This window comes from Sitophilus oryzae, unplaced genomic scaffold (assembly GCF_002938485.1).
Source record: "Sitophilus oryzae breed Bouriz unplaced genomic scaffold, Soryzae_2.0 scaffold_1899_pilon_pilon, whole genome shotgun sequence".
Lineage (NCBI taxonomy): Eukaryota > Metazoa > Arthropoda > Insecta > Coleoptera > Curculionidae > Sitophilus > Sitophilus oryzae.
In genome coordinates, this window is record NW_022146611.1 from 252,476 (window position 1) to 267,231 (window position 14,756).

Sequence of the window (14,756 nt, forward strand, 5' to 3'; positions counted from 1 at the left end):
GGTGTCACTGGAGCCCACAATTGACAGCAGACGTGCAGAGTAAAGGCAAGTTGTTGAGGTTTCAATTGGTGAACATAAAAAACCCTAAATAATATTGGTTGTCTTAGAAAAGAGCCTCAATTATAGAACAAGGACTAGCACAACGTGTAGGAGTTAATAAAGGTAATAAAGAAGGACTAATCAAATCTGAACTTTACCTCAACGAGGTTTAATGATGTCCAACGAGTACCTCTACACGGACAACAGGAACGGATGGAATTCTAGACTGTTCTGTGCTACGGTCTGGATCGGTCTTCTTGCTCTACAATTACGAACAACCAAATAAGATTTAAGAAAGATAACACTCAACTAATCTTTCTACACTACGTAGGCGTGGAAAAGTCGAAAACCAGTCAACAATACGAATAAAAATCAGTTGAGCCTTGACTTAGAATAGGCAGAATAATTATAGCATACCTTGGAACTCTCGGGGACTTCTTGGGCACGTGGAATCGGAATATCGGTCGGAAAATTTGGCTATTTTAATCCCATTGCGGAAATTGGTCGGCGGTCCATACAAATCAACAAAATCCAACCACGTCTCTGACCAAATGTGCTTCGGAAGCCTTAATCCTTCTCTAGGAAGACCTGTTAACTACCAACAGAGAATGCTTCACGAAACGGCAGCCAGTTCTTCACAACGACATTCGGACGGTGGGTACACAAGAATAAGTGATGCAAGCATTCGATTTCCTTCACAAAATCAGATTTCAACCGGAAATCTCCCTCCAGGATATAGATAGAGAACTATATATCTCGACTAGTCCAACTCACAAAAAGGTATAAATAAAAAACCATGTTCTAGAATATTTTCCACTGCCATATTTCATATCCGGTCAATGAACAAACTTAACTTAGAAATTCCCATAATTAAATGAACGAATCGCACACTGCGATCCACATCAAAAATAAACGATTTAACTATAAAATTTTATCTGACAATTATAAAATTTCAATAACCAAAACAAAGGATAAATAAATCCAAAAACATCTGATTTGATCTGACAGTGACAAGTGACGGACAGGTGATATCAAAGATAAAGAGAGATGGACAAAATTCTAATGCTGGGTGGCATCCAGTGACAATGTTCTGTGGCTGTATAATATCGCGGTATATATCGGGTTGCATAATCGTAAAATTTTAAATAAAATAATATTTAGCAATAAAATTATAGTAAACATGATGCAAAAATAATAGTTATTTGCGATAATTTATGAGCTAGCACACAGAGGTCGTAGCGAGGAAATTTGACTGTTACATAGTATATTGTTTTTTATGTCGTGTCTTGGCCACTTAAAAGAATTGTATTTTTAATCATATCTCAATTTTTTCAAATTGAACGGGGGTGGTGTTATTATTATTATATTACAGTGTAATATTTAGCAAAAGCATTTTTTACCAATAATTTAGTACCACACACTTGTATTTCGAGTCAAATTGTCGTTATGAACCGCACGTTATAATTTCCAATTAAACCATATTATGTGAAAATGTAGAAAGTTGATATGATATGTCATTCTATTCAGAGTGTCTTTGTCTATGTGGCCAGTATTACACTATCAAATTTCTTTGTCAAAGATCTTTTATAAAAGATATTTGATGAAAAAATTGACATGTTAATATACAATATTTTATAAAACAGAATTGAATACAAATCAATTGAATACGTTAATCAATTCTGATTTATGTCATATACTGTTACAGTCGCTGAGATTTAAAGATCGCAATCGCAGTTTCAATTGCGACTGGAGAGTCCCAGTTTCGCTCAACTCTAATTGCCGTACAAGATTTTGTTATTAATTTTTGTACATTTAAATTAATTGTGCAATCATTTCTTCATTTATTTATAATTTTCACATTTTTATTAAAGAAAAAAAATTAAAAGGACAAAACACATATTATATTTTGATTCCTAGACGTGCGGGAGCTGCGTATAAAAATATTAAATCCACATTTTCCGCTGTATTGTTTAAATCGCTTATTTCCAATTTCCAATTATAAATAGAACCGAGGATCATCACCATTCAACAAGCGTTACCCACCGTTTTTATTTTTCCAAAAAATTCGCGTGGAAGTTCGTTACAGCTACAGCCACAGTCAATTAACTAAATTCGATAAATCAACTGTGCCCAATTTGATTATGAGACGATATTGCTAATTTCTGTGGCCTGAAAAGTTTGATTTTGTCACGGTTGATACTTAAATTCAGTGTTTTCGGCGAAAAATATTGAGATTTGTTTCTCAGTGTTAAGGTTTGAGGTTAAAGTTATTTTTGGAACGTTTCTGGGTCAAGTTTTACGCGTCTGTATTTGTTATAATTTAGATAAAATATGAATTTTGTATCGAATGTTTTTAAAAAAATTGTTCTGGTAAGTAAAAATTTCTAGTTAACTTTTATAGAAAAAAATATTATTTTAATAATTTTATTAAACAAGGGGGTACGAACTGTATTCCGAAAATTTCGACAGCATATTCTGCAGATAAAAATAAGTAAAAAAGTTCGTATAAAGGTATGTCTTAAATTGTCTAGTTTTGAAGATACAGGGTGTAAAAGTCTCATTTTTATTTCGATTTTTTCCAAATATGTAATTTTTGAAGTAACGTCAATATTTGAATGAAAATTGGTGTCTGGGAGTTTTGTGACATGAGCTATTTGATTTTGATGTGTCAATATGACTCCTATTTGTAGGGAGTGCCACTTACATGCGTTTCAATTGTTTTGAAAAGTAATAACTTTTCGTTCGTACCTGTCTAAAACTACTGAGTGAAAAAATATACATTTCCTTGATATTTTACGTAAAAATACCTTTTGGTAAAAATTGCTACGAGCAACCGTTCTCAAGATATTTAAAATGGAAATAGTCAATACATTTCATTATTGCCAAAAAAATAAACAAGTTGAGTAGATAGTTATTTAACTGAAATGATAAATTTGGAAACTATTTATTTTTTTAAATTAGTGATAAATTTTTCTTCGAAAAAATCATGATAAAACTGTTTCTGTTGAACTTTTACCACTATTTCATTTCAAATTTATGATTTCGGTTCAATAACTATTTAGTCAACATGTTTAATTTATGTCAATGATGACAGATAACTGTTAATTTCGATTCCAAATATCTGGAGGACTAGTAGCGATTCTCACCAAAGACCTTTTTTAAGTAAAAAACGTCGTAAATGTATATTTTTATACTCAGCAGTTTTATACAGGTACGGACGAAAAGTTATCACTCTTCAAACTAGTTAAAAATATGTAGGTGGCGCCCTCTACAAATAGGAGTCATATTGACATTACTTCAGAAATTATTTGGAAAAAATCAAAATAAGAATGAAACTTCTACACCCTGTATCTCAGACACTAAGCATTTAGGACATACATTTATACGAACTTTTTTACTTCTTTTATCCGCAGAATGTGCTGCCGAAGTTTCCGGAATACAGTTCGGACCACCCTGTATACAACTATCAGAGAAGATAGAAACTGAATTGTTTTTAGTAATAGTACTTTTCTATGGTTGTTATTAGACTGAAATTATAAATTTGAAGGTGCCCGGTGGCGTAGAGGTACAGGCTCTCGTCTACCAGGTGTGGGTTCGAATCCTACACCCGGCATTTCATCAGCCGACTATTTTTATTAAAATAAAAATAGTTTGGGTACCTAGGTCGACCCAGCCTTAAATGAGTACTTGGGATTCACAATCCTGAGGTTCAATAGGCGGTTGAAGCGTAGTGCTAACCAGATTACCTTTCTTGTATACCGAACGGCTCTAGCATGGCAAGCTGTACCTTGCTACTCCCAAGGCGTTAAACACTATACACGGGAGCTATTATTATTATTATTATTATACTTTTCTATGGTCGGTGTCTTCGTATTATAATTATTATTTATACTTTTTATATTTCTGTTACTCTAAAAATATATTTGCCTTGTGCAAGGCAATTAACTGAATATCATACAAAAAGCAAAATATCGAAATTTTATTGCCGCAGACGCACTATTTTTTTTAATAATATGATAGTACCTATAGTACATCTAAAGTCAGTTGCAATGGTTTGAGACTCTTCATTTTGGCATTGCCTTAAGCTTGATTTTCATGCATCCGTTGTCCGACGATACGATGATACGATATTAATTTTATTGGCTGAATTTAAAGGCTTCGATTTGTTAACCGTTTCTAACCAATCAAAGTCTTCAAATCCAACCAATAAAATTAATATCGTATCATCGTATCGTCGGATAACGGATGCATGAAGATCAAGCTTTAGTCGGCACATCTGCAGAAATAGTTTAAGGGTACCAAAGCAATCTGATTGACTTTGGAGATACTATACAAACCTTCCGTTTTAATCAATAGTGACATGCATTCTTCATTTTTATAATACATCCTGTATATTTTATGGAATGTTAATATAAGACTTGTCCAACGAGTAAGGGACAGACAGTTTCGACAGACGACATCCAAAATATGACAAAGAATTTACGTATTTTAATTCATTAGAGAAGCTTTAAGCCTCATTCAGAGCCTCGCAATTAGTGGAATAAATTAGTGGTTTCAATTACACTTTATACTTTTTAGTTTACGATCATTCACAATGTGTAAAAAACACAATTAAATTAATAGAATATCCTAACAACAGCTTGTGGTAGTCAGTTGTATCCATAGAGAAAGCCCAATATTTAGCTTTTAAAATAATCAACTTTTGATTTTTAACCATAATTTCTCTTTACGGGTGATAATCAAAGGCGAAAATGACATTTCTCGCAAATTTTTAAGTATAATTAGTGGAAATGTTAAAAGTTTGTTAACCTTGAAAAATTAAAAGTTTGTTTACCTACTAGAAAATGACATCTGCTAATTTTGGCGTTCTGAATGCTTACAATGAAATTAAAGGAACAGACTTCTATGCTAATTGGAAATTGGAACCACTAATTTATGCCACTAATTTGGAGATTCTGGTATTAAAAATTAAAACGCGTTTCCATGGTAATATAATTTCGATTTAATTCTTTGATAGATGGATATTATTGGATATTATTCGTCACATATTTTCAGGTTTTGTTGTAGCAATGTAGTGTGAGATGTGTTGTAGAAATATTTGTAAACAAATTCTTGCCACAATCATTGCAAAACGAATGGAAACGTTGTAGTAATATTACTATAAAAAATTGTAGTAAAATTTGCTTATTGTTGCCGTAGTAATTGAAATCGTTGTCGGGCAGGTTGTGACAATTTTATAAAGTCATCATTAGGAGAAAGGAGAATTATGGCGGACGTGTACTATAGGTGTGGAATTTGTGATCGTGCTGTAATGGCAAATCAAACATCAATTGATTGCGCTACATGTTGTGCTTGGGCCCACAGGGTATATTCCGGTCTCGGAAAAGTGGAGTGTAACAAAATTGTTGCCAAATTTGGGAAAAATAAGATTCATAAGTGGGACTATAAACAGTGTAAGGGAGTCAGGGGGTCTGAGGTTAGGAGACACAATTAAATGCAAAAATTTTCTCTGCAATGTGTGGTAGTGGTTAAGAGTGTATTGTAGTAATTATTACTACAAAAATATTTAAGAATTGCCGATAAGCAATTTAGATTCCATTACAATTTGTAGTTTTGGTTAAGATGTAATTTTTACTGTAATGGAACGGAAATATTGACGACATGCAGATTACATTTTACTACAATCTTTGAGGAATTATTACTTGGTATGCAGTTTATGATCTTAAATACTTCCTTCATAACCTTCTACAAAACTATGAACTACTTTTGCAACTTTTTAACTACAAAAATACTAAATGTTGTTACAACCTGTATTTGGCCCATTATACCACTACAGTTTGCAACAAACGATTTTACAATAATTGTAGCATTATTTTAAACATTTTTTTCCGTGTATGTAATGTTGACATTACCGACTTTTAAAAATTTTGAAAATTGTTACACTATCTATCTTTATTTCCCCTTTCTATTTCCCTCACTCATTCATCTCCCACTTCTGCTTAGTCCTATGATACAATATTTTAAAAAGAATATTTTTGTTTTTAAAACTGTAACTATGTTTATAACAAATTTTACAAAAAACTTTTTATGAATGATTCACTTTAAACATATATTTCAGGGAGACTCAAATTCCACAGTTGCAGAAACTAAAAACCAAGTACTTCTAGGTAAGTGATTTATATTGTCCACTAATTTATTTTCTTCCATGTTCAATTACTGACAGTTTCATAAATTCGCCGTATCCAGAGAAACGATTAATTAAAGTATATTTTTGAGTTTGAAAAATGTATAGTAGTCTAACAGTCCAACACAGATAGAATTTAATAAAATATATATTAGTAGTAGTTCAAAGTAGCTACCTACAATAATTCAATAAAATATCGTATCAAAAATATATTTTCATTAATAAAAAATAGAAATAAATATAATAATTAGGTACAGAGTACAGAGCAAATATCAATATTTATTTGAAAAGGAAGAATATTTAATTTAACGAAACCCAATAATAAATCAAGTATTTTTAATTTCCATTTGGTGTTTGTTTAATATTAATAGTACAAACATTAATTATTAACAATAAAAAGTTTAATTTGTAAATAGTAATAATACAGTATGATCGAAAAAAAACACGAATTTTCATTTGAGTTGGAAATAACGATCGATGATATACACCATATAATTTGGCATATAACATGACAAAGATTTTTTATTATATTGTATTATATGTTACCGCTAAAATTCATACTTGACTAGTTTTAAAATGAACCAGTAATTTTGAGAATTTACTAAAAGCATTGTATTTTTGAAGAAAATATTTTTGTTGTTAAAAAACTGTACCTTCATTTATAACAAATTTTACAAAAAACTTTTTTATGAATGATTGACGTAAGAATGTGCAAAATAGCAAGTTCGAGTTTCAAATCTATCTACACTCACAGATCCAAAAAAACGCAACGGAAAAATATTTCGTCCAATTTAAAGAGTTATATTTTTTAATTTTTATCCTTATTTTTATTAATTTTTTAGCAAACTGTGTATACAGGGTATCCCAGAAATAAGTGCAAGTATTTTAAGGGGTGATAGATCTGGTCAAAAGAAACATTTTTTCTCTTTACCGTTTTTCAAATAAATCCAAAATAACCGAGTTATTTTAGTTTGAAAATTTCCTAAAAAAATGATTTTTTGTTAAAATTTTGAGAACCACTGGATCTTTTCTGGATTTTCTTTCATGTAAATTTAAGCTACTACCTATGTTGCCATATTATCAAGAAATTATGATTTTTTACTTAAAACTAAAGAAATTTCCAAATTTTCAATTTTTTTTTGCAAATAATACCTCATAGGTGTGTTTCTGAGCCCGCAATATACTACCAGTTAAAATACTTGCACTTATTTCTGGGACACCCTGTATAAATAATATCAACTTTAATTCTTAAACTCAGTTTTTTATAAACTGTAGTATTTCGTTTATTATACAGGGTTAATCGAAGGGTTGTTTTTACTCTAGTTTTGAAACATCCTGGTGCAATAATACTTTCGTGAGTAAATTTTACTAAAATATTATATTTCGGTTAGAACACTACCTTCTGAGCATTTTGTTGTTTGGCTCATGTCAACACATGCCTTGGTTAATTTTTAAGAGCAAAATGAACTTAACACCAACAATTTTCATATTTTTCAATTATCATTACTTGTTAAGTATTGTACTGTCACACTGACATTAAGTATACCTACAATTCGACGAACTGTAAATACACTCGCATTCTTGACTCGAAACTCTTTTGATGTCGATATTTATTGTTTGCTCCCTTGTAAAATGATGGTCCCGCAAAGCATTTATTTAGATATAGGTATCGATTTCTGTCTGTTTAAAAAACAAAATAAAAACACTAAATCACCACAATACACCAAAACACTTTTACTTTTACACTGGACGCGCGTTTCGCTAACCATGTTAGCATCATCAGCAGATGATTATAAACTGCAACAGTTTATAATCATCTGCTGATGATGCTAACATGGTTAGCGAAACGCGCGTCCAGTGTAAAAGTAAAAGTGTTTTGGTGTATTGTGGTGATTTAGTGTTTTTATTTTGCTGTGTAACACCAAAGGTTCCAACCCTCAACTGTAATCTTCTGTCTGTTTGTCAAAACCATCTAAAACGTTCTACTACCCTTTAGATTGTATAGCGATGAGTATATATTACCCTAGTCACATATTCATAATTTCGCCTATTTTCAACAAGAGCAACGGCTTTTGTACAGTCTTCAACAGTAAAAAACATACTTATTCAGTCATAAGTATAAAGCCACCTCGTCATATTAAAAAATAAAATCAAAAAGAAATGATAAAATTGAAAAAAATACGACCTGTTGGTGGCAAGTTCATTTCGCTCTTAAAAATTAACCAAGGTATGTGTTGACATGAGACAAAAAACAAGATGTTCAGGAGATATGGTTATGATCGCAAAATAGTGTTTTAGAAAAATTTGCTCACAAAATTATTGCGCAGGGTGATATAAATTTAATGTAAAAAACAAATCTTTGATTAACCCTGTATAATAAGTCAAATACTAAAGTTTATAAAAAACTGAGTTTACTAATTAAAGTAGATATATTTATATACAGTTTGCTAAAAAAATTATAAAAAGAGGGATAGAAATAAAAAGATCTAATAAAAACGGCGTCAGCGGTGGCTATGAATATGACGATCGATGACATTTCCCATATAATTTTACATATAAAATGACAGCGATCTTCATTTCATAGCCATCGCTGACGCCGTTTTTATTCGATCATACGGTACGTTTTTAACGAAAAATGTTGTTTGCGTTTTTTTGCGAGGGATGTTTCACTACTGGAATTACATGTACATTTTTTTGGCAGTCGCTGGCAGTTTTACTGCAGCCTTACGGCAGTCGCCTATAATAATAACATGGCAGTCATAGGTCTTCTTCACAGTCATGGGCAGTAACTTGGCAAGATGATATTTTGGCAGTACATGGTGTCCCATTTTGGTTGAAATCTTACAGTATCTCCGTTATTAGTGAAGATAGAAGGGTGCGGTTTGCACAAACCTGTCCCACTTTTTTGTCAAACGGAAAATGCTGTCAACAAAATTTTCATAGCCCTCTTCGTTTCTGAGCTACAGGGTCTTTTCGAAAATTTTGCAATTTGGGACAGCCCCCGTATCTCTGTAATTTTTAAAGGTATCGAGAATGTAAAAACTGATTCTTGTAGAACTTTTTACGTAGAATACAGTGGCGTAGTCTGTTTTTTTTTACGAAAAAATATTTTTGAAAATATATACTAAAGATATGTTTTTTCAAATAGAACACCCTGTATATTTATAAATCATATCATCCGTCCTGCTATAAGGTTCTCAAAAATATATATCACTCTATATTTATTTTCACTATTTACTGCAATATTTAAAATATATATTTTTATATTAGTAGGCCGTGATAAATAACAAAAAAAAAATTAAAATGGTATTTACTAAAGTATTCATACATATCATGATCATCATGTAGCCATCGTTGTCCACTGCTGAACGTAGGCCTCCTCCATGTTTCTCCATGTCTCTCGATTTTGGGCCGTCATCATCCAATTTCCAGCAATCCTCTTTACATCATCGGTCCAGCGTGTCGGTGGTCTGCCTCTGCTACGTTTATCTGCTCGAGGTCGCCATTCTAACAATCTTCTAGTCCACCTGTCTTTAGATGTTCTCGCCACATGATATGATTAAAATTTTATTTGGGATTGATATATTTTACTTTTGGACTGTTACCACTGAATCTCTGAATATATTTTTCTCTTTTTTATAATGGAATTTATTATCTAAACGCTTGCATTATTAAGGCATTTTTAGGTGTTCGACATTGTTGTAGTTGCGACGATATATTTCATATTTCAAAAAAATTTGAAATCAGATATCGAGAAGGGACAAGTCCGGGAATCAGGGTGGCCATCATATGGGTCCATTGGTTCCAATTTATTGATTTGAGGAATAATAATTTAACAAAAATTCTAATATTTTCAGTGTTGTGAGGGGGAGCCCCATCTTGGTCATCTTGCTGAAAGTATATTTCTCGTAAATTAGCTAAATAAATATCTAAAAGTTCCGGTACGATAGCTTCCAAGATTTACGAATAGCGGTAGAGAGTTTCCCCAATATAAATATGAAGAATTTATTAGTGGCTCCCAAAATAAAACACGAGACAGATAGCAGTATACTTTTAATAATTCTTTAGTTTCTTTTATTATCAATCATGACCTACTAATAAATATGATCTTTTAAATATTGCAGTAAATAGTGAAAGTAAATATAGAGTGATATATATTTTTGAGAAGCTTATGGCAAGCCAGATCATATAATTTATAAATATACAGGGTGTTTCATTTAAGAAAACATAACTTTAGTTTACAGTACATCTGCTGGATCTGTGTCTATGAAAGGAATGCGGACAAAAAACATTTAAATAAACAGCAATATATTTTATATGTCGATTTGACGAGTGCGTCACCGCAAATCGCTCCGCCCACTCATTTTATTGGCTACTTGCAAATTTGTTGAATTTTTATTGATGGGACGCGTCGTCTATTTTTTTACGAAAAACATCGAGAGAATATCGTTTCCCCTCTCACGGATACCCCGTAGCTACAGAACGGACAGACGTAATGTATATTATATCTTTCAAAATATTCTTTTCGTAGAATAACAGACTACGCCCCTGTATTCTACGTAAAAAGTTCTACGACAAACAGTTTTCACCTTCTCGATACCTTTAAAAATAACAGAGATACAGGGAGTGTCCCAAATTGCAAAATTTTAAAAAGACCCTGTAGCTCAGAAACGAAGAGTTTTTTTTTTATCATTTGATAAAAAAGTGGGACAGGTTTGTGCAAATCGCACCCTTCTATCTTCACTAATAACGGAGATACCGTATGATTTCAACTAAAATGGGACACCCTGTACATGTACATTTTTTACACTAGTGAGACATCCCTCGTTTTTTTGCATCTGAATGTAGTTAGTAAATAGAATGTTTGTAAAACCTGATTAAAATTGTTTTTATTTCACTCTACTAAAAGTCAATTTTTTTTAATTAAATATTTTTAAAATAATAAGTGCTATCAAGATTTAAACGAAGATCATAAAACTTTACTGTTGAAAACTATGCAAGGTGCACTCTATGCATAATAAAATTATGTTACAAAACTTTGCATAATTAATAATTAACTTTAACAATAACGCTGCTCGATTAATGCATGTACATATTTGGAGAGCTACAAGTGCTACAAACCTGGAAGTTTTCAGTTTTTTAAAGTCGAGTTTAAATATCGTTTTACACGATGGAAACTTTAAGTTTCAGGTGAAAATCGAGAAGAAGATAATGAAACTGCAGAAACTTTATCGGAAAAAGATGATGTTAGGTAAGAGAGTTTGAAAAATTTCATTTCGAACATTGTTTAGAACAAAAGTTTAATAACTTGCGCTATAAAGCCTGTCTAGATAGTCTTTAGGCAGGTTCATTATAGATCACTCTAAAATAACTTTATGATTTAAAAGATTATTTAAAAAAGGGATACATTTACAAATTACACTCAAGGATGATTATCTGGCATTATCTGAAGAATATGCATAAAATATTAGATCGATTTTTATAATTGACTGCTAGTAAGAATTTTTGCTATACTGACGTATATACAATGAAAGTCTTCTATGTATAAGTGGATATTTTCAGTGGTGGGTACGGTTTCGATCCCAGAAACACGTTTATTTTATGAGGTTTTTTCGCAAAAATGATAAAAATTATGTATTTTCCATAGACTTAAAATTTAAGTCTATGGTATTTTCTTTTAAACATTCCTGTATATTTTAGAAAACTTTTTAAAACTGCCTGTTTGCCGAAAATATTTCCCCAGTATAATTTGTTAATCTCTGATATTTCTATGGTTCACAGCAATAAAGGGATGCAAATACAGAAAAAAATCGGTGGCTCTCAAAATTTTTTAAAAATGGATAATTTTTTAAAATTTTCCAACTTGAAAAACTCGGTTATTTTGTATTTATTTGAAAAACGGTGAAGAGAAAATATGGTTCTTTTACCGAGATCTACCAGCCCTGAAAATATTTGCACTTATTTAAGACTTACTCTGTATTATAGTCTGTCCCACGATTCAGGGAATAACTCGACAGACGACATCCAAATAATGACAGAACATACAATTCTTTATGAATTAAAATTACGGACACAACTGTCACTGTCATGGATCCTTTCGTTGAACAGACTATAGCAATATTATCTACAGTTATCATAATATATGGACTTAATAACCCTTCAAAGTTCTAACAATTGGTAGTAAACTAATAAGGCATCGTTTTAAGTTCTCGTTCATGTAACCTGCTGAAAATAAACCACAATTTCCTGCAATATCTATTACGACATTCACTCCAATTAGTGTACCACAAAAGCTTTATTTTCAGTAGTTCGCAGGATAGGATTCCCGCTGAGAATTCCATTGCAATGCAAGAAAACGACCCGTTTTACGAAGCCAATTCCACCTCAACAGCTTTTCCTTTAGAGGAAAATCTAACTAAAGACAGCGTTTCAGATGTTAATATTCCCGAAAATTGCAGTTATGGCTCTTTGGACACATCTAGTAAGTTTATTTCAATTAAAAATCATCTATAAGTTTCAGTTTTCCAATTTTGATTTTTTTAAATTTAACCATAAACCATATTTATTCTAAAAATAATCATATTAGCCCAATAACTTTTGCTGAATTTTTACAAAAGAATCAAAAATAAATTAGAGGGTCGAAAGTATTGACGCAGTGTTTCTACAATATTATAGTCTTGCCCATATTTTAATATGTGAATTGCCCGCCATCTTGGATTTTATGTTTTTTTTTGCGATTTGCATATTTCGACAAAATAGGTTACGAACAAATTACTAAGAAATTAAATTCTTCATAATTTTATAAACAGTTTTACAGAAAAATTATTATTTTTTGCTATTACTTTCCAGAAGTTGTAATAATTATGGGTTGATCGTAGTTTTTCTAATAAAAATAAGTGACATATTTAAATGACAATCAATCTCCATAATTTTTGTATAATATATTTTCGTACGGCGGGCAATATACAGGGTTGTTCACCACATACGACACGGAGTAATGTAGCTAAACGGTTAGATTTTTACAAATTGTAAGTTTTGGGTTCGTTGAAGGACTATTAGACTACACTCTGTATCTTATAAAAATATTTTAAATTGTAGCTCAAATGGTCCTTTAACGAACCCAAAACTTACATTTTGCAAAAACTAATCGTTTAGCTACAATACTCGAATACTCCGTGTCGTATGTGGTGAACAACCCTGTATAATTCACGACTGGGAACGCAGTGAACATTGTAGTATGATGTGTGATATAGTACAGGAGAAGAGATTTAAAACTCATTCCAACACTAATATGGACAGTCGTTTTAGTCGCGAATCTCACTACAACGTACCGTTACCGTCACGTCGAGTCACCGTCTCGATATAAAACATGAAGTAAATGGGAGAGAGATGTTGCCACGACGTGACGGTGACGTTACGGGTAGTGTAAATATGTTCATTGGTGGCCATTTAAGGAATAATAATATAATAACCAAGACAACATACCGAATATGCAAGCACTAAACACAATACCTCGGTATAACAGCATCGATGTATTAGATATCCCAATAACGGAACAGGAAATAAAGGCCTCCATAAAACAACTTAAAAACAACAAATTGGCTGACTGTGACGCAATTCCAGCGGAAATCTATAAGTGTGCAAGTAAAGAACTTATTGGTCATCTTAAGGCCCTCTTCGATGTATTATGGGAAAGCGGAGAGGTACCTCAGGACTTCTGCAACGCGAATATAGTAAATATATTTAAGGACAAAGAAAGTGCATCAGATTGCAGAAACTCCAGAGGAATTTCACTACTGCTTATCGGAGGAAAAGTTCACGCAAAAATTATGTTAAACCGCCTTCACCCACATATAGAAAAAATCCTCCCAGAATCACAAACGGGCTTTCGCACCAACCCTGGTACCGTTGATTCCATATTCTCCGTCCGCCAACTACAGGATAAAGTAAAGGAACCGCAGAGTAAACTTTATGGTGCATTCAACGACCTCACGAAAGTCTTCGACTCTGTTAACAGAGATGCACTTTGGGCAATTATGCAAAAGTTCGGAGTGCCAAACAAATTTCTTGCTTTGTGTAAAAGCCTCCATAACAACAAGTCGAGAGTGTCACATCGTGGATCACTGAGCGATCCATTCCTGACAAATACAGGAGTTAGGAAGGGATGTGTCCTAGCTCCTCTCCTATTCAACATATTCATAGCAGCGCTCTCTATTATAGTGGACAGCAAACTGCAGGAAAGAGGAATGGGTGTTAGACACAGGTATGACGGCGCCGGCGCGGCGCGGCGGTCTGTTCAACATAAAAAGACTCAGGGCAAAAACACGTATAAAATCACAGAACTCCAATACGCTGATGACTGCGCTCTAGTTGCAAATACTTTACAGCAATTACAGGAAATGCTGAACACATACCTGGGCATACGAGACTTTGGGCCTTAAATTGAACATCGATAAAACTAAAATCATGTGCACTCCCCCGGCAAATCATAACAGCGCTATAAAAAACAGAGAAGAACTATTGTATCGGAATT

General features: G+C 32.4%; 2 protein-coding genes across 5 annotated transcripts in view; one reads left to right on the plus strand and one right to left on the minus strand.

Annotated features, from left to right (window-relative positions):
• The window catches only part of LOC115883421 (orexin receptor type 1-like), a 452,630-nt gene that overhangs the window by 217,329 nt on the left and 220,545 nt on the right, over window positions 1-14,756 (minus strand). The gene's annotated exons all lie outside the window — the stretch shown is intronic.
• Window positions 2,051-14,756, plus strand: part of LOC115883413 (GRIP and coiled-coil domain-containing protein PFC0235w-like) — a 32,697-nt gene continuing 19,991 nt past the window's right edge. The window contains exons 1-4 of one of the 4 annotated variants that reach the window (XM_030901772.1): window positions 2,051-2,409; window positions 6,158-6,206; window positions 11,408-11,474; window positions 12,529-12,704. In XM_030901772.1, coding sequence (XP_030757632.1) covers window positions 2,371-2,409; window positions 6,158-6,206; window positions 11,408-11,474; window positions 12,529-12,704 — 331 coding nt within the window. In that variant the 5' untranslated portion in view covers window positions 2,051-2,370. Of the gene's footprint in view, window positions 2,410-6,156; window positions 6,207-11,407; window positions 11,475-12,528; window positions 12,705-14,756 lie in introns of those variants that run through there. The other 3 variants (XM_030901770.1, XM_030901771.1, XM_030901773.1) reach the window with 3 other exon arrangements.